The following is a 23,558-nucleotide window of genomic DNA, read 5'->3' as shown; positions in this document are numbered from 1 at the left end:
CATATTGTCTTCCTGTGATATGGCGCGTGCCATTTCCGCCGAGTCGACACGCCGCTCTGTCCCTCCGTGGCTGGTCGAGGTGTGCTAGACAGACAACCCAGCTTGCATCTGCGTGCTGGACATTTCTGTTTACTTGGGGAAACTGACGACAGGGGACTATGCGATAAAGTTGTTATTACGGTGAGCTCTTGAAAATATAGATCCTATATATTTATGTTTGGGCCTCGCAGTTCTGGTGAGCTAGTCTCGCTTCCTCCCACTGTTGAAGCAGCGTGCTGATCCACACCGGTGCCCAACTCGTGAAGCTTTGACTGTCGTCTCGTCAGTGAGTCTTTCTAGCAAGTGGTAATGACAAAACGTGTCAAATGAATTGTATCTTGCTAACTAAATTAATCCAATGTATGCTGTAGGTAGTTAAAGTAGCGCGTTGGGTCAGTTAGCTATCTAATCCGTATTTGCAGTGTCTTAGCTAACTTTTTTCGGAGGAACGGTGGTGGTGTTTAGCTCACGTGAGCGGAGCTACATTTTAGCCACTATAGTCAGTAACGGTAATCAGGGTGAATGTTGACGTTCGTTTTGTAATAAACCTGTGTGTAACGTTACATCTTTTAAGTCTTGCTGTGATGGCTATAAAGGAAGTGGCTGCCCCCCCCCAACAAAAAAAAAAATCATAGACAACTAACGTTACATATACTCTGTGCCATCTTGACAGCTTGGCAGGTAGCTAGCTAACGCGTAGCTAGCTAGTGCTAACGCTAGTAGCTATGTGCCCAGAGTTGATGCGAAGCAAGGAACAGACATCGTGGTCAAAATATTGTAGCCATGTTGCATCAGGCGATGCGGATCATGAAACTGTTCGCTATATTGTCTGATGGCTGGTCAGATTGTGTCTATTGTTCAACCATTTCGAGAGGCCAACTTCAGACTATGTCCCATCAACAACAAACAGCACTGTTTTGCTTGTGTTGATTCAGCGTAAACTCTTGTCACAGTGCAGCGGCACAGCCAGGTGAGTCCAGCTCGTGTTCACCTACTGGGCAGTGTCCAGCTCTAACGATACTGGTGTAAGCAGTAGCCCTATTGTAGCCTATTTGTTGAACATTTTAGCACCTGATGGAAGTGACAGTGTCACATTTGGCAGTTAAAAGGGTGACTAATACACACAGCATGTTAAAAATGTTTACATGGCAAACATCGGGCTATCCAACAGTCATATATCAACAATCATTATTGTTACATACCTTATACAAGTATAAGAGAGTAAACTTCTTGAGTTCCGGCTGCTCAACTTTACAGCAACAACAGAATAATAATCCAAAATAATAATAATAATAAATACAGTACAATATGACACAATAGTGTGAGAAAATTGTAAATGTGCATGTTAAGCGGGTGTTTGTGTATGCACAGTCTGAGTGTGTATATATGTGTGTGTGTGTGCGTGTGTGGCAACAGGCCGATTATTTTGCCTGAAGGCGGCATCTGAAACGGGCTGTGATCACGGAGACTGCCGGGGTCTTTATGATGATCCTGTGGGGGCTTTACTGGCACACTCATTCAACTGACCATCCCTTGTGCATTCTGTTTGTGTGTGTGTGTGTGTGTGCATTATGTTTGTGTGTGTGCATGTGTGTGTGCAGATGTGGAAGACTTGCTTGCAGGTAGAAGAGAGGAGTGCCAAGCTAACCTACGAATGGCCTGCCAGTCTGTAGCTGCTATCATGGACGAACAGGCCTTGCTGGGACTCAACCCCAATGCCGATGCCTGTTACAGGCAGAGGGTAAGAGTGTGTGTGTGTGTGTGTGTGTGTGTGTGTGTGTGTGTGTGTGTACGTACAGCACACACACGTGCATTGTGGCTGAACAAGGCTCACTGTACGATCATTAAAAATGATTGACATTTTTGGTAAACTCTCCTGATGACCGTAGGAAGGGTTAAAGATAGGAAAGTCCATCATTCCTAACGAGGATCTGTGTGTCGGACCTGGTTTGCCCTTTCCTAGGCTACATGCACGAGAGGGTCTTTTGAGAAGGATTTATTTTAATATAATGGATATTCAAAGGGTGTTTATAATCATAGCTCTGTAGCCATGTTGAATACCTTGGACAGTGTGCTTCTACTGAACATGGATAGGCCTACTTTGATTTCACAGATTTGAATTATAAATGATGTGGTATCTGTGAATAGCTGCTTCTCATGTGCTCTGATACAAGGATCAGAACGTTGCTGCCTTTCAGCATTTAGCTAATGTGAGCCTCTGTTGGATGTTGTTTTACATATCAAGACTGTCTTTTTTGCATGTTAAGGCAGAACTTTAAATGATCTGTATGATTAATGTTCTATAAATTTGACTGAGGATTCAAATTGGTCTAGATCCCCATCTTATTTATTTACATATCAGATGAGGGCAGCATGTGAACCCAACAGCAATGTAGCTCGTGTTTCCTTTCCAAAACGCATGGCATGTTGAGATGGATACTGTATCATATATACTGTATGGTATGTCTCTGTGTTCAAACACCTACATCATCGCCATGCCCTTGAGGCAGGCTGCAAGTGTATCCTTTCTACTCCCCTTCATGAGTGGTGTGGGCGAAAGAATGTGAAGCTTATGTGTAAGATTCAGTAGTAGGTTAGTCTCCCTGCATCCCCTCTGTCTCTTTCACACTCAGTAGGTGTAATTCACTCCTCGCCCCCCTCTGAGGCTCTGTATATGTGACATTCTCTCTCACGTCTCCCCTCCTCTCCCCAGGCAATGGTTTATTTTGAGCAGCTGAAGGAGTCCCAGGGGGGCTGGGAGGTGTGTGCTGAGGCCCTGGCCAAAGGGGTTTACAGGTGAGCTGCAGCAGACGTCTGTTGACATGACATCATGTGTATAAGTGAGATTACAGACTGCACAGATGGAAGCTTTGCCTCGTCGTTCTGTCACCAGTAGAGGTTGACCGAAAGTGGATTTTTTTTTAAGGCCGATATAGTTTGGAGCAGGAAAAACCTGATAGCCGATTAATCAGCCGATAGAAAGAAAAAAACAATACCTAAATAAGTACCTAAATAAATACATCTGGATAATCAAACTCAAAGTAGGCTAAAAAGCAAAGAGTAATGAAAACTCACAGGGATCAGGCCTACATACCTGTCATGTTTCTTGCCTCAGGTGTAAGCCAATACTACAGTACCTGCACATACCTGCCCTCTGTCACCTGTTAGGCCTACATGTCTAACAGTGCATAACCTATTTCCTTCACTATTCATTTCCTCTATGAATGATTCACTGGTGAGAATCTCTAAGATTGTCTTCCTCGCACCCAAGAGTAGGCTATATCCAGGACATTTAGTTAAAATCCCCCCTTGTCTTTATTTTTGTCTTCAATCAAGTTCAAATGGAGTAGCCTACTCCTTTTCGTCAGTTGATGAGTGCCTGCAGTCCAGATCCTTGTCAATTAATCCAATATGCCTAATAGCTAAAAAAATGAAACGGAACATCCTTAAGTGTGATTTGGTGGATTGGGCCTACATCATTTGAATATGGTCCATTTACATTGGGCATCGGCCACTATCGGAGCTTAGTTCAGCCCATAACAATAGTTTAAAAAAATGTCCTATTGGCGCTGAATAATCGGCAAAACCGATTAATCGGTCGACCACTAGTCACAAGCCTATACACAGCTTTATAAGATTCCAACTCACTCAACAAAAAGTTGTGGATGTCCTAGACTCACGAGTCAATCTCGCTTTACAAAACGTTGTGGATTAGATTTCCTAGACTCACAAGTCAGTCTCTAAACGCTGCGCTCAACTAGAAACTGAAGACATTCATCCAGTTTTCATTGCTAAAAGTGGATGGAAACAATTTGAGAGATGAAAAAAAGCCTGCATTGCAGAACCAATAATCCAACATTTTTAGGGCGGTCCCTCCTAATGGGTCGGTGAATGTTTGGTTTTGTTTTGATTCTCCACACCAGTTTATTTGGAGGACATAATTTCCGGTAAGGCGGGTTCTTCACCCTATTGGAGATCTAGGCAGTGGCTCTGATTGGTAGCGTCAGTTTTCGGCACTGTTCTAATCAACGATTTTCAATGGAGATGTCTCCAGACTTTCGGCGGCAGAGATCTCCAAAGTCTGGCATCGCCAAACAATGGATTTCCCAGCTAGTGTGACTTGCATTTGTTCTAAGTGATCCTGTCATTCCCTCTCTCAGTGACGACCACGTGAAGTTCTTCTGCTTCCAAGTCCTGGAGCACCAGATCAAGTACAGGTGAGGAGAGGCTGACTGGGGCTGGCTGCAGCGTAGCAGCATAGAATGATAACAACTCTCCTCCCCCCTCTCTCTCTGTTGTGATTGTGTACCCTTAATGGAAAGTCTCTGAATATGTTTTCTGCGTTGTCCTAGGCACGCAGGCCTCAGCGCTGTCCAACAGCAGCTCATCAGAGAAACGCTCATGAAATGGCTCCAGTGTCAGGTATGTTTGGTTTTTGACAGCGCGACTGTCAATTAGTCTTATGGATTTTCACTGGTCAAAATCGGCCTATTCTCTCTCATCAAGTTTATATGTTCCACGTTCGACTGAACCAACTAGCTCTCGTTCAATGATGATATCCCCCCCCCCAGCTGATGAATGCCCAGCCGGAGAAGCCGTTCATCAGGAACAAGGCCGCCCAGGTGTTCGCCCTGACCTTCGTCATGGAGTACCTGACCCTCTGGCCCAAGTTCTTCTTTGACATCCTGTCCCTGGTGGGGCTCAACCCCCACGGAGTGGATGTCTACCTGCGCACACTCATGGCCATCGACGCCGAGGTGGTGGACAGGGATATCCTCCACTCCCCAGAGGTAAGGTGCCCCGCCCTGCCCCGCCCCGCCCCCTAGCCTTCCTGTCTGATTACTTTACCGTCGCTTAGCAGACGCGTTTCTCCAAAGCCACTTGCTTACAATAATTGCACATCCAACCTGTACTTTAGGCCAGGTGCAGGATAAGAAAATACAAATCTATAATTTTGGTTAAACCACACACAATTTTCAGTTTGCCCACGGATGTTGTGTGAACCCTGTGACATCCCGACATCTTCCATGGCTTTTACGCCGTTTGAATTTCTGCCTGTCGCACAAAGGGCCGCGTGTCGTATTTGAGTGCTTATTAAATGATGATCCTTGTCTCACGCCATAGGAGACGCGCAGGAACACCCTGATCAAAGACTCCATGCGGAAGCAGTGCATTCCCAGCCTGGTGGAGTCCTGGTTCCAGATCCTGCAGGCCTACCAGCAGTCCCACCCGGAGCTCACCTGCCAGTGCCTGGAGGTGGTGGGGGCCTACGTGTCCTGGATCGACCTCAACCTCATCGCCAACGACAGGTCAGCCAGGGTTGGTGTGTCTGTGGGGATGCAGCTAGGGACCAGAGGAGATGCTTGTAGTTGTAGGACTCTACGTATGTGACACACATTGCCTCTGCTGTGTCTGATTTTCGGCCATTTCTATGGTTGCTCGTAATGATGGTATCTTGATGTTGAACGTGTAAGTAGTGCGTACGCTTCTGGGTTGCCAGGTTTGTGAACCTTTTGCTGAGTCAGATGTCTGTGGAGGAGCTGAGGGAGGAAGCCTGCGACTGCCTGTTTGAGATCATCAACAAGGGCATGGACCCTGTGGACAAGACCAAGTTGGTGGAGTCTTTGTGCCAAGCGCTGCAGTCTGCCGGTTTCTTCAACGTGGAGCAGGTGAAAACACACACTTTTTGAGTTATTTCTGAGTGTTCCTTACTTCCTTTGTTCCTCGGGGGAGACCTTATAAAACACCAGATCGTGTTGGCCCATGCCTCCTCTGTGTTTCTAGGTCACTGTAGATATTATCAAGCAGAGGTGAGGGACCACGTCTATTAACAGAGCCACAAGCTGCATTTCCCACAGTCCCACAGAAAAACAGTCAAAAGTCACCGTTATCTCTTCCTGGACACCTCCATTTCCTGGATGGATGCTGAAGACACTTCCTCTCTCTCTCCCTCCCCCCCTCTCCCTCTCTCTCTCTCTCCCCCTCTCTCTCAGGAAGAGGACGTGGACTTCCTGGCCAAGTTCTCGCGGCTGGTGAACGGGATGGGCCAGTCCCTGGTGCTGAGCTGGTCCAAGCTGGCCAAGGCGGGCAGCGTGAAGGCGGCGGCGGAGACGCTGCAGGCGGTGGAGGCCAAGGTGCCGCTGCTGCTGCAGCTGCTGGTGCACGAGGACGACGACATCTCCGCCAACATCGTCGGCTTCTGCTACGACTACCTGCACGTGCTCAAACAGGTTGGCGACGCTCGCAGGTGTCGAACTCGCAACGGTCACGTTCCCTTAGATTAGGTTAGGGGGGTACAAGGCCACTGCTATAGACTGCTAATTTTTTTTTTTTAAAGGAATTCTTTTTTTCCATCTCCTTAATTTTCAAAGGGGTCAGACTGGCCTAATAGCATGCAGGTAAGAGGAGGAGAAGAGGAAGCCATTGAAGAGTACTGGGACATGGCCAAGGTGTAGACATGAGACCCCACCAATTATTAGTTAATATGGATAACAGCCACGTAGGGCTGACGTTCGTATTGTTCTCTGATGTTTTCTTCGGTCTAATATGACGTTTTTCCCTTTCAGCTACCCCAACTGACAGACCAGCAGAAAACAAATGTTGAGGTGAGATTTCATAAGAACTCATCTTGGAAATATGTTCTGTAATGGTAAATAGAAAGTCTGACTGAGGTGTAATATGCTTACCTGCTCTTTCACAACAGGCAATCATGCTCGCCGTCATGAAGAAACTGACGTATGACGACGAGTACAATTTTGAAAACGAGGTGAACTTCTTTTGTTAAATAAGTTTGACGTTTTTATGAGGCAAAAAACAACGATGAGCGTTCTAAGGATTCCCTGTCTCTCTCTCTTTCTCTCTCTCTCTCTCTCTCTCCCTCTCTCTCTTCCTCTGTGTTTCAGGGGGAGGACGAGGCCATGTTTGTGGAGTACAGGAAGCAGCTGAAGATGTTGTTGGACCGTCTGGCCCAGGTCTCCCCTGAGTTGCTACTGGAAGCTGTGCGCAGGGTCTTCAACAACACTATGCAGTAAGACCCCTAACATCCATCCATACCCCACCTCACCATGCAGTAAGACCCCTAACATCCATCCATACCCCACCTCACCATGCAGTAAGACCCCTAACATCCATCCATACCCACCTCACCATGCAGTAAGACCCCTAACATCCATCCATACCCACCTCACCATGCAGTAAGACCCCTAACATCCAGCCATACCCCACCTCACCATGCAGTAAGACCCCTAACATCCATCCATACCCACCTCACCATGCAGTAAGACCCCTAACATCCATCCATACCCACCTCACCATGCAGTAAGACCCCTAACATCCATACCCACCTCACCATGCAGTAAGACCCCTAACATCCATCCATACCCACCTCACCATGCAGTAAGACCCCTAACATCCATCCATACCCACCTCACCATGCAGTAAGACCCCTAACATCCATACCCCACCTCACCGTCTATGAGAACAATTCATCACGACTCTTGTTTTGTGCTGTTTATATATGGAGTGATTCTGTGGTTTCAGGAACTGGCAGACGGCTCCCTTCATGGAGGTGGAGGTGGGCATCCGGCTGCTATACATGCTGGGGGAGGCCCTGCCCGCCTCCCACGGAGCCCACTTCTCCGGGGACACGGCCAAGACCAGCGTCCTGCAGGACATGATGAGGACGGTCAGTCCCTAGGGACGCGCACAACTCACATTTTTCACAGTTGATTAATCAGTGGGTGGTATGAATGATTCATGAATTACTCGTTTTTTGCCGACATTCTTACTGAAAGGTTTCATTCCAACATTTTAAAATGGACGTTTTTATTTGAATTAACAATGGTAAAGACCACAATTCTATTGCTTTTGACACTCTGATTTAGCCCCCATTCCAATCAATATAGCGCTACAGAACTGATGATGCGTGACAGTTCCGTTCAATTTACATATTTTTTTAAATTGTGTTTATTTGGATTAAAAAAAATGATGACCGTAATTTTGACCACATTTTATTAATGACCAAAAACATGACGGTCATGAACGATTAATCGATTATTTGGACTCAGCCCCATCAGTCACACCTTACTACAACTACACACGGTGTGACTGGAAAGCTTGTTGTGTGTGTGTGTGTGTGTGTGTGTGTGTGTGTGTGTGTGTGTGTGTGTGTGTGTGTGTGTGTGTGTGTGTGTGTGTGTGTGTGTGTGTGTGTGTGTGTGTGTGTGTGTGTGTGTGTGTGTGTGTGTGTGTGTGTGTGTGTGTGTGTGTGTGTGTGTGTGTGTGTGTGTGAGAGATTTCTTAAAAAATATGTCCTAGTCAGTGTGGAAGATCCTCTTTGTTGAATGGTATAACGTCTGACGTGCCAGTTTGGTCTGTCCACAGCTGGTCTCCAGCGGCGTGAGCGGGTACCAGCACACCTCCGTGGCTCTGGAGTTCTTCGAAACGGTGGTGCGATATGACAAGTTCTTCCTGGTGGAGCCCCAGCACATTCCCAATGTCTTGGTGAGTTGTTTGGGTGTGTAAACACTGAGCACATTCGTTGTGGGCTAGGTCCCTAATTACATAGGTTTAGCTTCAGATGGTACGCTCTTGTGTAGCTAGATAAAATGAGAGGAGCTTCGTATCTGTGCTATACTAATGACAGTGTGGTTAATCCCAGTGCCGTTGTGTCCTGTGTAGATGGCTTTCCTGGACCACCGCGGTCTGAGACACAGCAGCCCCAAGGTCAGGAGCAGGGTGGCCTATCTCTTCTCCAGATTCATCAAAACGCTCCAGTAAGTCTGGCCTGGAGGAGCTCCAATCACCTTGTGCATGTGCGTGCACACACACATATACACACACACACACACACAATTTCTTACCTGACCGGCCTTGGGTTATGCAAGCAAACACGAGACCATCTGATAGCAGGAAATAACAATACGGTTCCAGTTAAAGTTCAAGAAAGTCAACAAGCAATCATTTCTGATAGGACAGCCTCCAGCCTTTGTTCCTGTGTGGGGGAAAACAATCTATCCTGAGTCTGTTTATCTTGTTTTGATTAGTCTGTCCCTCTACGGATGCGTTAGACGCCGAGTTGAGAGATCTATAACAATGCTCCTCTGTTGCCAGTAAGCACATGAACGCCTTCATCGAGGACATCCTGACCAGGATCCAGGACCTGCTGGAGCTCGCTCCCCCAGTAAGTACACTTGCTCCACTGACTCGCCACCGAACGCTATATAAGTGCAGTCCAGCCGTCGTTCTGTTGTAAATGTGTTCACCCGACCCTTGCCAAGCCCGCCGTAACCACCGCGATGACTCCTCCCCACCCACCCAGGAGAACGGCTTCCCGGCATTGCTGACCAGCGACGACCAGCTGTTCATGTTCGAGACGGCGGGCGTGCTGATCGTGAACGGTGAGAGCCCGGCGGAGAGGAAGCAGGCGCTCATGAGGAGCCTCCTCGGCCCCCTGATGGACGCCTTCCGCCTGCTGCTGGCCAAGCTGCCCCAGGAGAGCGAGGAGGACCGGCAGGCCGCGCTGGCCGACTGCCTCAGCCACGCCGTGGGCTTCGCCAGGTGAGGACGCGCAAACCGCCCCAGGCCCGGGAGAACCGTCCCCATCTCGCCAGTCAGCCCAGACACCCTCCGTAGCAGAGATGCACCCAGACACTATTTTTCAGTTCCGATCCGATTCTGATACCAGAATTTGGATTTCTGATGATACCAATCCGATACCGATACCAGCTGTCTTTTTTTCTTGAATAATTATTTAGCATTAACTTAATTAATTATTATCATTAACATACAATTTATATACTTTGCACATGCCATATTCTTGGTGTATTGCTACTGTACTGCACTGAACTGTTTTTTATTATTAGGATATCTTATTTCTTGTTGTTGAGGAGCCAAAACATAACAATTTTACTCATCAATTTTACCCAACATATGGCTACTTGTATATTGGATGTAGGCCTAACAATTAAAGAATCCTTGAATCCTACTTAGTCTATATATTCATTTTCTCAGATCAGCGCCCACTTTCATCAAATAAAAAGTAAAATATAATTAGTAAAATATAAGCTTGGGTTGAGACCCCCCATCTGCTCTGCTCTCCTGTCACTCACTCCGAAAGTGCAGAGTGGGTCTCAGCCTCAGTAGAGAGCAACGGTATTTCATTATGACACGACAAGAGTAAGGAGAGGGAGAAATGGCTCTAGTTTAGAGATTGCATCATTAATGTTATCAGGTTCCCTATTAGTGTTGTGTCTAAATCCGAAATTGCCAAATAGGCACATTTGGGTTTGGAAATCCCCTTGCCACCGCAGGCTTGCAACTTCAGACTTTAACTTTCACTCACAAACTTCCTTTGCAAACTATTTGAAACCTTTTTCAGCGTATCGTTTGTTTTCGCACCAAACGTTTGCAAACATAAGCAAACGGTGTGAAAGGTAGGCTTGTTTGGTGAACTAGACGCTGGACTGAGGGAAGTGTGAATTGTAGCCTATGATTGAATGAATGAATGAATACCGGAGCCCTTTCACTTCATCTGGATCGGTACGTGGATCGGTGACATCAGGCCGATATTCGATCCGTGAACCACGTCTGGATCGGATCGGTCCCATCTCTACTCCATAGGCATCCATTTGTGCCCGATCAAAAAACGATCTAGCCAGTCAGCGTTCTATGAGAAAACACGCTGGGCGGGTTTTGGTGTGACGAGAGTGAGAAGCGGTTGAAGTTGGCTGGTGATAGACGGTGACAGACAGATGGTTCGTCCAATCACCTGCCAAGTATTTTTGAAGGTGCCCGCTCTTTTCCCAAACAGTTTCCGATTGAGCTTTCCCAGATGCTTGTGTGAAACAAGCCATCTGGCGCATCGGGTTATATAACCGCTGCTCTTGAACCAGTCTTGGAATTGGATAAGAACGTGTTATATATATTTTACACCAGTGAAGGAAGAATTAGCTGCTTTTCTGTGTGAGATCCAAGTTTTATAGCTGCAGTATGTAACTTTGTGTGCCAGCTACGAACTAGCGATGACGAGGGAACATTTTGTCTGCCAGCACTAGATTATGCTCTTAGTCACTTGTTTTAGAAAGGAGATGCACTTGTGAGTACATTGGCTTTTCCTACGTTAGATGCAATTATTGTCGTGTTGGATTAAGTCGCTTTGGATAAAAGCGTCAGATAAATGACTGTAACGTAATGGTGAATTCAGTCAGCTACAATCCCTCGGTTTGTGGGTTTGGGTTACCCATAAGGCCGTGGAGGAATGCCCCGTGTTGCTGTTTGGACCTCGGCATGCGCACACGCTTTGAGCCAGGCGTGGACACACCTCTATGGGAGGAGGCACCCTCAGCTCTACCCTTTATTTGTATATTTATTTATATTTTCATAAATGCTCTAGTGTTAACCTGATTATTAGAATTGCTGCAGCAGGGCCAAACAGCGGTTTACAAATACAGTTTTCAGAGGAGCTTAATCACTTATCCTTCTTGATTAATCATAGTTATTGAGCTATGTTTAAAAAAAATTAAAAAAAAATCTTAGAAACATCTTACGTACTGCAGCTTTAAGACGTCTTTGATGAATAACCTTTAAGAATAACTGTCTTGTCCCCTTCCTTCCTTCCCCGCGTGTAGCCGCACCAGCAAGGCCTTCAGCAACAAGCAGACGGTCAAGCAGTGCGGCTGCACGCAGGTGTACAGGGACTGCCTGCAGACCTTCCTGCCCGCGCTGAGCTGCCCCATCCAGCGGGGGGCGCTCCGGAGCTCGGTCCGCTCCTTCCTCCACCGCATGATCATCTGCCTGGAGGAGGAGGTGCTGCCCTTCATCCCCGCCGCCTCGGAGCACATGCTGAAGGACTGCGAGGCCAAGGACCTCCAGGAGTTCATCCCCCTCATCAGCCAGATCACAGCCAAGTTCAAGGTAGGACGGAGCCCACGTAGAAAGAGCACTGATTTTTTTATATGCTTTACGGATGGGACCGTGTGGCCTAGTCGTGAGGCCACCCTCCCGAGCTCACTTTCAGTTTCAATCTGGACGTCCCCCTATCTAGAATGATTTCAGTGGGCGGGAGTACTTGACTTGACAGCCAAACTCCTTCAGCCAATCAACGTAACAAAACGTTTGCCAGGTCCAGTCGGAAGAATGACGAAAGACGAAAGCGTCTTTTCTGTTGGGAAACTGCTTGTGCATACTCTTGTTGTTGTTTAATTGTTGTTATTGAGTCTGTGTTTATTCTATTCTATGTTTATTTAGTCTATATAACATTAGCGCTCGTTCCTTCAGGAGACTCCATTAGCCCACTATTTTGTGAACGGCCTGTATTTCACGTCATCAACTACCGGACCTAATCAGGGGCTGCGTCCCCACGGGGGTCAGAATAACAGTTAGGACGCAGTCCTCTGATTGGCCTGGTTGTAAATTGCAATCTTTGTAAATCATTCTAGATAGGGGGAAGTTCAAACTGATCTGTGGAGATACACGGAAAGTGAGCTGGCAAGATGAGGACAGTCTCACGAGGAGCTACATGGAGCCCAGCTGGGGGAAGTCAGGGATTGTTAATGGGTCAGAGGTCAATTCAGTCAAGAGCAAGATGATATTTCAACCAAGAGCAAGCTGAAAAGATCGGTTGTAGGGAAGTTTTATATCGATCGATTCGACACACTAAAACACCACACAGGACTTCTCTAGAAACCTAAGTTATTTGGTTTGCACTCCATCCAACCGTGTGTGTGCGTGTGTGTCCGTGGGCGTGTGTGTGCATGTGTGTCCGTGGGTGTGTGTGTGTGTGGACCTGCAGGGCCAGGTGTCTCCCTTCCTGCAGCAGGTGTTCATGCCCCTGGTGCTGGCCATCTTCGAGGTGCTGTCCCGGCCAGCGGAGGAGAACGACCAGGCGGCCGCCCTGGAGAAGCAGATGCTGCGGAGGAGCTACTTCACCTTCATCCAGACCATCGCCAGCAGCGGCATGAACGAGGTCATGGCCAACCAGGGTGGGTAGCTACCACCACCGCTGCTGAAAACTCGGTTCTCACTTTCCATGACTAATCCACAAGAGAAGTCTGTCTGTTTACTCTAACGATTTAAGGGTACTCTTGGATACAGAGAGTTTGTTGCTATAGAGTGCTCTGCATGCATAGCGAACCGCCAAACAATCTTTCTTCATTATTCATTAATCTGGTGAAAATTCCTGTATTTTCATATCGAATTTTTATTCCAATGTCCGTTATTTCCCAATATAATACAGGCCTATAATGTAGTAGTAACTAACAAAAAGACATGTTATATGATGCCTTTGTAGACAGACACCCACTGGTCAGCGTATGTAAAGATACTCTCACAGCAGATCATGGAGACTGTGCAGTGTGTCCATGATGCGAGCTGCCGTTGTGTGTGTTGAGTTTGTGTGTTCCTTCCCTTTGTTCCCCAGGGGTGGAGAACATCGAGAGGGTTCTCTCCACCATTATCCAGGGAGCGGTGGACTTCCCCGACCCCATCGCCCAGAAAACCTGCTTCATCATCCTCTCCAAGCTGGTGGAGCTCTGGGGTGAGAAGGACAGGACACCATGAAGCCCTGGCGCCTCCCTGTTTGCTGGGGAGAACGGCCGACAATACACCAGTACTAGTAGGAGTAGGGTAGTCTGACTCAATACACCAGTACTAGTAGGAGTAGGGTAGTCTGACTCAATACACCAGTACTAGTAGGAGTAGGGTAGTCTGACTCAATACACCAGTACTAGTAGGAGTAGGGTAGTCTGACTCAATACACCAGTACTAGTAGGAGTAGGGTAGTCTGACTCAATACACCAGTAATAGTAGGAGTAGGGTAGTCTGACTCAATACACCAGTACTAGTAGGAGTAGGGTAGTCTGACTCAATACACCAGCACTAGTAGGAGTAGGGTAGTCTGACTCAACGGATGTAGGTTTTGGTGTTGAGCCTCGTCATTCGTTTATTACTGCACAATCAGTGGTTAAGGATTACTGTATACACCTGGCCCAATCAATGATTATGGATTACTGTATCGTCCCGGCCCAATCAATTGTTATGGATTACTGTAAACACCTGGCCCAATCAATGGCGACAATCAGATTAAATCCAGACTCCACCCCAGTTTTGACCAAGATTTGGATCGTGCAATAAGGCAGGCCTGCCTGGTTCTTTCGTTGGACGATTGTAAAGATATACAAAGAATATGTTTACAACATCTAATAGGGACATCCTTGCATGTTTGCCCACCGGTTATAGGAAACGTTTCATATTCCAAGCGCTCCGCCCCAAGACGAGTGTGATTGGTTTAAAGAAATCAGCGTTTTTTTCCCCCCTCTATCCCCAAATGGTAGAGTCCAACCAGACCTTTCTCCATCACTGGCACAGTGTAAACGAAGTGTGGAGATCTGGAGGTCTGGCTATGCGCAACCAGGATAGGACCAGGGTAACAGTAAGTGTGTTTGTCGCCTGATTTTTTGTTTCTGCTTCAGGAGGTAAAGACGGAATGGTGGGCTTTCCAGACTTCATCTATAAACACATCGTTCCCGCCTGTTTCCTCGCTCCTCTCAAGCCAACCTTTGACCTCACAGACGCTCAGACTGTTCTGGTAAGTTCCTGGAACTCCCCGCGACAGAATAGGGAGCTCGATTTGTCATTGAAATATGTTTCAGATGGATGAAACCGCAACACTGTTTTTCTTTGCAGACATTGTCAGAATGCGCTCTCACATTGAAAATGATTCATCTCAAAAGGGTATGGTTTGCATCACTACTCAATGCCACAGATTTAATGATAAGAACATGATGGTATTTCTTGGTCTGTTTTATGGAATATGAAAACATTATTCCTTTACAGGGGCCGGAATTCATTCAGTACTTACAGCAGGAGTATCTTCCCTCCCTGCATGTGTCACCTGAAATCACACAGGTACGATGGTAGCCATGCGGTCTGTTCTGTGTTTTCTCAGAAAAGAGGATTTCAAGGATGTTTATCTTTGTTGTTGTCTCTGATGCTGCAACAGTGCAACCACCCCCCCACACACTACTATTGCTGCTGCTACTACTACTACTACTAATAGTACTACTGCTACTACTACCTCTACTACTATTGCTACTTCTACTACTGCTGCTGTTGCTACTACTACTACTGCTTTTGCTGCTGCTTCTGGGTATAGTGTGTGCGAAAATTTCATTTTGCAAATGTACTGTGTCTTGTAACAGGAACTCTGTCAAGTTTTTCAACAGCCGGATGTAAAGGTCCTCAAAAACTACATTAAGGTAAGTGAACAGGCTGCTGACTTTGGACCTTGGAAATGCATGCGCTCAGTAACTCATGCTGTTGCACTTGGGAACAGCTGTTTCCTATTGCGTGTCTCTCCACGGACACTCATCACTCTTTCTTCCCTCTTGTTTCAATAGGCTTTCTTTCAGCGAGCAAAACTGTAAAAGAAAAAAGAAAGAAAAAGAATGAACTGGAAGTTCAGAGGGAATGAGAGGACACTGGAGAGAAGAAAGCCGTTGTCAGTGCCACTTACAACAAAAAGACGGAGCATAGCGTAGAAACTGCTTTTGCACTTAAATGTAATTGCATAACGAAGCCTGTGCTGTCTTAGTGGGAAAATGGAGACGGGAAAATGCACACAGGTGGCAAAAGGAGGCTGTCGCTCGTGTTTGGGTGGCCACACCCATCCACTGACCAAGGCCCAATCAGGGACGTGCTCTCCGTGTGGGGGGTTGGGTGAAGAACCTTTATGATTGGTGTAACCACTCAGAACGCTAGCTACAGAATATACTGGGAGTACCTTCTAATGGAGTAAGGTGAAATCCACGGTGAGAGTTTGAAGCCTAATTTTGTTGTTGCCTACCTAAAAAACGTTTTGGTAATTACCTTACTATAACCTGGACAGGTGACTTTGTAGGATTTGCGAGGCATAGCTTTATTGGTTAAACATAATTTTTTAATGTCTCAAATATTGGTTTTCATTTGAGTGGTTGGACATAGGCACATTTTTTTGTGGAAAAATAAGGGCTGGATTGTGAGAATTTTATTGAATGACGGCATGGAGTTTGTCGTGGAATGGATGGTTGAGTTTTTCATTCTTTTTTTTCTTTAAGTTTGAAGTGACTTACAGGAGAATTCAAGTGCTTATGGTCATGATTAATTGTGCATTTGCCTTCCAGGTGTACCTCATACCTCTACCCCACAGAATGTTTGCATGTCTTGACACGAGAATGGCATTCACATCCCTGTTTACCCCATGTATTGCTATTATATGACCCTAACAATGACCTTGTTCCTTGGTTTGATTTAAAATATGCTCATATGCTAGAACTACATCTCACCTGTTGAGTGCTTAAATGATGATGTGCAAGTCAGGATCCACTACAGTCATATCATGTTAAAGGTGGGGTAGGCGATATGGCTCAATTTATTTCTGTTATATTTTTTGCAATTCTCTTTACATCCCGACATCAGTCGATCAATAAAATGCTCTCACACTAAAATACATTTAAAAATCTGTGGAAGTCGCAGGACAGTAATAAGTCCGTCCAATCATTTCAAGGTACCACCTTGCATTGATTGAATGGCCTACCTGCCTATCAACCTACCTACCTGCCTAGGGAGTGACATTTTGTTTGTTGCATTTTTCAAAATCTAGCCTACTCTTCCTGGTTTCTCCAAAATCGCCTTCCTCACCATTAAGTGTTCCCTCAACTAGACTACACCCTGAGACAGATTTACTAAGCGTTTGCACTGGCGCAGATTTTCAACTGTTACTTTCAGACAGAAATGGAACAAATGTAAATAAACTTTGGAATAACGTTTAACTGTAAATAAATAGTTTCTAGCTTTAGGGTTTTGTTTTTTTAAAGACATTTTATTTCCATCTGAACATGAGTGCAGACCTTTAGTCAATCTGGTTCTTTATGTACAGCAATCTTAGAGTGTTGCCTGTGTACAGAACTAAACAGGTTAAATGCATTTCATATTGAAGCATTTGATGACAATTCAGGCTTATGATGGAACGAACATATGATAAATATGCAATGTTGATTGCCTGCAATACTGTGAAGTTGCCTGTCCACTTACAGCTCCCTGGCCTTGAGTATCCTGTCCCTCCCCCCAAAATTCCTTTTTTCTTCTCCAAGTACTTATTCTTCGCCATTGTCAAATGTACCCCTCAGTGTTGGGCATATTTTAATAGGACACATAATCTAACCCATCAACTTTGTGGAGTTGCACTTAATATGTCCAATGACGACATTCTGTACCCCGCCTGGTTGCCAGTGTCACTAGTTATATTGCACCATAGTCTACAGAGTGTGCAACTCACAGCTATGTATATGTACATTGGCAATGTCAGCACATGTAGAGCAAATTACTCACTAAATCGGTGGTAGAATTACTAAGGGAGTTTCTCAGACACAGTCCAGTCTGTGAGTGAAAACATTTTCTTTCTGTTGATTTTTATTTAGTTTAGGACTTTACTCAATCTGTGCTGGGAAACTTCATCAAACATCATTTGGCATCGACAGATGGCGGGATATCAAAAGACCAAGTTATTCATGTCCATTTCAATGGGTAGAGTTCTAAAACGACATTGCTCAAGTCATTTTTCTGTCTTACCACAAAACTATTTGTGGTATCTGAACAGACATCTATGCCATTGCAGTCTTCATCTGCCAGCTCATGTTCTGTAAACATGAATCTCTTACAGACCGGCTGTGTACAGATGCTCGCCAATGAAAACTCTTTGAAATGTGGTCCTGGCTTACTTCAAAAATAAGTCTTATGAACATTAAAAACATGGATTTTTAATAAAAGATGACGTATGAGAAGTCTTCAATTTCATGGCTGAACTCTACATGCTATATTAAATGTTGTACATATGTTGCCAATACAGAATAAGGAATCAACTCAAGGACGTTTCCAGAATTGGTCTAGTTTTTACTGGCAGATCTTGGGAAAACAGCTTGTGCAAATTTGAAATGTCCGTGTAATGTATCTATGCCAAATATGAGGTAATTTGTTCTGGATTGAAATGTCTTCATGAGAACTTGTCTGTTTATTTTTTGATACTTGAGATGAACCTTCACTGTTAATACCGATAAGTGTTTATTAATATGCAGTCTTGAAAACTCGACACAATCAATTTGAGAAATAAATGTTTGTGTTCTAACAATATGGTTTGTTAGCTCATCAATTCAGTTGTGATTCACCTCACTCTGTACTGTAGTGCCTTTGCAGTTCCATGCCTTAAGTGTTAAGGAAAGCTGCTTATGAAATAAGCAACAAAAAAACACATTTAATTTGACATAAATCATTTACGAATTCTTATATAATAACCACTATCTGGCAAAGCCAAATAGTCCCATCCACAGCGTTTGGCATCAATGAAAACAAAATTTACTTGTCAGTTTTGAGTTAAAGTATAAAGGACCTTCCTTACTGCTAATTTGAGAACTGCAACACATGTCAGTCGACGAAATCATAATGCATTTTCATATGCAGAGAGCTTTGCTGTGGAAGACTGCTGCTTATATAAGTCAGCCAGGCAGTCGACTCTTCCTTCCCAGACAGACCCTCAGGTAAACACACTTCTGGTCGATTTGCTCATGAACTTCCTGGTTCAAGTGTCCATAGTCTCGAGTTGAGCCATGCACTCCTATCCCTTGATCACAGCAATAGGTCGTAGTTTAATAGCCTTCTTGCTTATTCCAGCATCGTGGCACGTGTTGACAACATCCGTCACATTCTTGTATGATTCAGGAGCCTGGTTACAAAGAAAATACAAATGATAACGCATCTCAAAATGCTAAATGATACAAACTATAAAACGGTGCTTAAGATTACATTTTTGGGGGGTCCTATCAGGTTTCTCTCTACGTATTTTGTGCATACCTCCTCCATGACTAGTTTGGGTGAAGCCACTCGGATGGCGATGCCTTTGTCTGCCAGCTTGTCTAGCACATCCTGGAAGTCCAGGTTCCTGCGGGACTTGGCGCGCGACATAGCGCGTCCCTGGACAAAACAAACCAACGGGAAGTGGCGGCGTGAGTCACACAAAGCAAAGCCTGTGAGCGGGGGGGGGGGGGGGGGAGTCGTCCCGTTGACGGCTGCTAACCCACTTCGGGATGACGTAATGCGGAAAGTTAACACACGAACGAGTTGAGGTGAAGCCCTTACCGCGCCGTGGCAGGTTGTCCCGAACGTCTCGGTCATGCCCTGCTCCGTGCCCGTTAGGACGTAGCTGCACGTCCCCATCGTACCCCCGATCAACACCGGCTGGCCTGTAAGCTGGTGAGAGATGTGACACAAACGGCGGTCATTATCACACAGTTCCAACACCAACAACAACACTCACTTGATTGACAGCCTACTAGTTAAAAACGAGTTCCCGGACCTGGTAGTCCACGGCGATGAGGGGGTGGTGCGGGGGGAAGGCCCGGGTGGAGCCCTTGCGGTGCACCAGCAGGGTCTTCTGTTTGCCGTCCACCATGTGCTCCTCCACCTTGGCGATGTTGTGGGACACGTCGTAGATCACGTGCATGTCCAGGTCGTCCGGCGTGGTGCCGAACACCTTGGAGAACGCCTGAGGGATGGGAAGGGGCAGATGTCGGTCGGAGGTCTTTTGGCCGTCTCTATAAACGTCTCATGGAGGAACTCGGACATCTACGGTGTGTGTGTGTGTGTGTGTGAGACGACTTCTCCGAAGCCTTGATGGGGACTTTGACAACAGAATTAATGAGCGTGTCTCTGTATGCCAGAAGACTGTTTGTACCGTACCTGTCTGGTGAGGAAGGTCATGGAGGAGCGGTTGACCCAGGCGTAGTTCCCAGCGGCGGCCATGCCCTTCAGGTAGTCCTGCCCCTCGTCCGATGTGATGCGGGCGCACGCCAGCTGGCGGTCGTTCACTAAGATCTTGTCCCTCTTCATCGCCTTCTCCATGGCAACAAGGGCGTCTATAAAATGTAATTATACTTCAGTACGCTTTTTCCTCAACGCACATTCACATTCTCGTCGCATATAGTTATCTGAGACAAACCACAAGCCTTTAACTCAATGGAGAAATTAGATTATGTATTAATTAGATTATGTAATGTCCAAATGTGATAGGCCGTTCTCCTACCACTCATACCGATGAGATGCCTTAAGATGACTGGGCGACTGGACAGCTGGTGCAACTAAATGGCAAGTGGGGGGAAATATGACACGGTGAAACAGCGCCTACCTGTGGCCACCTGGTGCCCCAGTCCTCTGCTGCCACTGTGGATCATCACGCACACCTGGCCCTTGTGATCGATGCCCATCTTCTTGGCTGCGTAGTCGTTGTAAATCTCATCCACCACCTGGATCTCGCAATAGTGGTTCCCCGCCCCAAGCGTTCCCAGCTTCAAGAGACAAACATTTTCATTAACCTTTATTTAACCAGGTTTAGAACCATTGAGATTAAAATGGTTCGATAGATCTGCTCAAAAGCACCATACAGTAAAAGTGCAGGGACGTCATATAATCCTACTACAATTAAAACAAGTATCAACAGTCAGTTTCTATACATTCTACCATGCCTTTAAATAAAAAAAATTAACATAAAAAGTGACAATAGTTTTGAAAGAAGCCCATCCACCATTAGAACAGGAAGTGATGTCACTTCGAATTAAGTGTTGGAGGTTACCTGAGGCAAGCCCCTCTTCTTGGCCTTGGAGGAGACCTTGTTAGGGTCGGCCTGCAGCATCCTGCCGTACTCCTCGCAGTGCTCCTTGTCCTCCGCCCAGGCGTAGCCCTCCCTCAGGGACCAGTCCACGCCCATCTCCAGGGCCTCCTCCAGGTCCCTGTAACCCCACCAAACACAACACTGTCGTCATCGCATACACACACACACACACACACACACACACACACACACACACACACACACACACACACACACACACACACACACACTACACTCTGGCATGCACTTCCCAGAGGCTCCAAAATTCAAATGCTGTGGGCCTACATAAGAAATGTATCCCTCAGTCCTCTCCTAAATGGTAGATGGACTGCACTTATATAGCGCTTTTATACAAAGCGCTTTACAGTGACCTCTCATTTACCCATTTACACACATTCACACGCCAATGGCGGCCAGCTGCCGTGCAAGGTGCTAGCCTGCTCATTGGGAGCAAGTTGGGGTTCAGTGTCTTGCCCAAAGACACTTCGACATGTGGAGAGAGAAGTCGGGATTCGAACCGCCGACCCTTCGGTCACTGGACGACCTGCTCTACCTCCTGAGCCACGGCCGATACATAAGAATCATATCCCTCCCTCCCTCCTCTCTTACAGTACAGTACGTACTTGGCGCTCATGGGGATGACCCCCTTGGATCCCACCCCCACTGGGATGTGGTCGAACAGCGCCTGGGCCAGCTGCTCCTTCACGGGCTGGACGTCCCCCTCGTCCAGGTTGGTCCGCAGCAGCCGCACGCCACAGTTGATGTCGAAGCCCACGCCCCCTGCAGAGGCACAGATACCCACAGAAGACAGCAGGCTGAGATAAGATCACACTTCCGGAATCCATGTTCGGGTGTTACAGCAGCAGAGAGCGACAGAGGGGGGGAAAAGTACTGAATACAAAAGAAGCAGAAAAATACAAGTATACATATCTAATAATAATAATAATACTAATAAGTGTAACAATTGTAAATACAAGTGAAACATATAAGGGCCAAATAAATAATTTCAATAGGGCTGCCCCCTGAAAGTTTAACGAGTCGAATCATCAGTCGGAGACCCTTAAGTCGACTGAGATTCTTTTAGTCGAGCAGTCGTTTTTTTGCTCCACTGTAAAGATGCGCTGGTGGGCTAAGACCAGACCACTCACCTGCCTTGTGATTTACATGGGACAGGCCAATCATTCGTTTTAGACCTAGTCTATTACTGAGGCTATTTGTTGTGCAGTAAAAGGAGACGTAAGACTGATATAGTGGAGGAGAGAAGGCAGGGAGCCCCTCTCCCCTCCGCTGTGCGCCTAGACAAGCCTACTATGCACCAGCAATCGTGTGCATTTCCCAAATGGAATATCACAACACAAAACTGCTTTCCTAAATCAATCTACTCTAAGATATCCGGTGGAAAAAAATATTTTTTCCCATAGACAGAGCTCAAACGTGAAAATGCTTTAGTGAAGCCAAAACATTTCCTTGTTGACTGCTGCCCAACACATGAGCTTATTCACGCAGGTTTTGAAATGCACAGCTGAGGAGTAAGTAAACTCTGCATAAAAACTAGGATGCGATGGGCGAATCGAGTACACCCTGACATCTCAATGTAAAGGCACTGTTGTAGTCTCTCCGATGGCTGTTGGCACAAAGGAGCGCCTGAAGTTGGATACTGTGTGTGTGAGTGTGTGTGTGTGCTGTGTGTGCGTGTCATGAGAAGAGATGTGAAATCTAAGTCACGTACCTGGTGACACCACAGCAGTAGGATCACTCATGTCAAAGGCAGCCATGTTGCCAATGGCAAACCCATACCCGGAGTGGACATCTGGAAGTCCGATGGATCTCTGGAGAATAATGTAGCAAGATTAGAGATTGTGTCTTTTGACAGGTCATATTCACATGATCACATCCATTTATTAAGGCACTTACATGTACTATCCCTGGCAGAGCTGCAACGTTCCCAATTTGTTTCATGGCAGGGAGAAATCCACCAAAGCCTGATCAAAATGATATGCAATATTATAAGGCAGGCCCATATGGAACATCAAAGCAACTGGTTCTGTATGGCATGCAGTCTTAGCTACCGACCTCCTCCTTTGCAAGCATTGCGTAGCTCCTCAAACATCAACTTCTCGAGGGGATCATTCACGTAGAAAATTCCTTCTACCTGAAATGAGAAAAAAAAAGAAGTTAGTTATCTAACTAGCTATTGTATTGCTAGCTAGGTCAGTGAACAGTCAGTGAAGCATCTAAGTTAGCACTACACACAACTGACTGACTGGCTGGCTGGCTGGGTGTGGAGTGATGGATGAGTGTGCTACACCTGGATAGACAAGTATCTTGTGAAAACGAAAACAGTCATAGCAAACCTGTCCACGTTTAAAGTTACCTATGCACATGTGGCAACGTAGATTTGCTAGAGCTAGCTAGCTAGCTGATGCCGCATTTCATTCAATTTGCTCACCTGCATATTCGGAACGAAGCCTTTTTTGATTCGCCAACAGTTTTTGCCAATCTTATCCAAAAACTGTAACTCATCATTGTAACTTCGACTCATTTTGGTTGTAGATAATCACAAATTTTAATCACAGAAACTTGCTCAGTAGCCGAATCTCAGCTGTCAGTAGGCTAGCCAGATCATACGCCACTACGGAAGCTCAGAAGCACCCAACAAACAAATGCGTTTAGATTTTGTTTTGTAACGTTATTAATGACGCAGTTAAAATATTTCTTACACGAACATCGTCGTTTTAGGGCGTATATTGTGATGGCAACATATTTTTGAGAAAACGCAAGGTCATCATAACGGGTCTTAAACAATTCAGATAAGTTTAAAATGTAA

General features: G+C 46.0%; 2 protein-coding genes across 5 annotated transcripts; one reads left to right on the top strand and one right to left on the bottom strand.

The window, feature by feature from the left end:
- The first annotated feature begins 42 nt into the window (after nucleotides 1-42).
- Nucleotides 43-15,568, top strand: xpot (exportin, tRNA (nuclear export receptor for tRNAs)). 4 transcript variants are annotated; one of them, XM_084447890.1, is made up of 26 exons: nucleotides 43-180; nucleotides 1,641-1,780; nucleotides 2,753-2,835; nucleotides 4,200-4,256; nucleotides 4,392-4,461; nucleotides 4,611-4,829; nucleotides 5,164-5,348; nucleotides 5,540-5,708; nucleotides 6,033-6,269; nucleotides 6,411-6,437; nucleotides 6,606-6,644; nucleotides 6,743-6,805; nucleotides 6,942-7,066; nucleotides 7,579-7,723; nucleotides 8,422-8,541; nucleotides 8,719-8,813; nucleotides 9,151-9,220; nucleotides 9,359-9,597; nucleotides 11,667-11,952; nucleotides 12,830-13,019; nucleotides 13,457-13,573; nucleotides 14,508-14,623; nucleotides 14,722-14,769; nucleotides 14,872-14,943; nucleotides 15,237-15,293; nucleotides 15,435-15,568. In XM_084447890.1, exons 2-26 carry the CDS (start codon nucleotides 1,694-1,696, stop codon nucleotides 15,459-15,461), a joined length of 2,943 nt encoding a protein of 980 aa, XP_084304016.1. In that variant the 5' UTR covers nucleotides 43-180; nucleotides 1,641-1,693; the 3' UTR covers nucleotides 15,462-15,568. The 4 variants fall into 4 exon arrangements, with proteins under 4 accessions (XP_084304016.1, XP_084304015.1, XP_084304017.1 ...); XM_084447889.1 differs by having other exon boundaries at nucleotides 6,411-6,488; XM_084447891.1 differs by lacking the exon at nucleotides 6,411-6,437.
- On the bottom strand, nucleotides 15,485-23,342 carry rtcb (RNA 2',3'-cyclic phosphate and 5'-OH ligase). The gene is made up of 12 exons (XM_084447893.1): nucleotides 23,181-23,342; nucleotides 22,805-22,883; nucleotides 22,646-22,713; nucleotides 22,461-22,560; nucleotides 21,355-21,511; nucleotides 20,693-20,849; nucleotides 20,249-20,408; nucleotides 19,804-19,979; nucleotides 19,421-19,609; nucleotides 19,204-19,314; nucleotides 18,919-19,038; nucleotides 15,485-18,790 (listed from the first exon to the last, which is right to left on the bottom strand). The coding sequence occupies exons 1-12, from the start codon at nucleotides 23,271-23,273 to the stop codon at nucleotides 18,683-18,685; spliced, it is 1,518 nt and encodes a 505-aa protein (XP_084304019.1). The 5' UTR covers nucleotides 23,274-23,342; the 3' UTR covers nucleotides 15,485-18,682.
- Nucleotides 23,343-23,558: the final 216 nt, after the last annotated feature.

This window comes from Borostomias antarcticus (assembly GCF_949987555.1).
Source record: "Borostomias antarcticus genome assembly, chromosome: 13".
Taxonomy (NCBI): domain Eukaryota; kingdom Metazoa; phylum Chordata; class Actinopteri; order Stomiiformes; family Stomiidae; genus Borostomias; species Borostomias antarcticus.
Note: the sequence above shows the minus strand (reverse complement) of the source record. Positions and strands in the feature narration are given on the sequence as shown.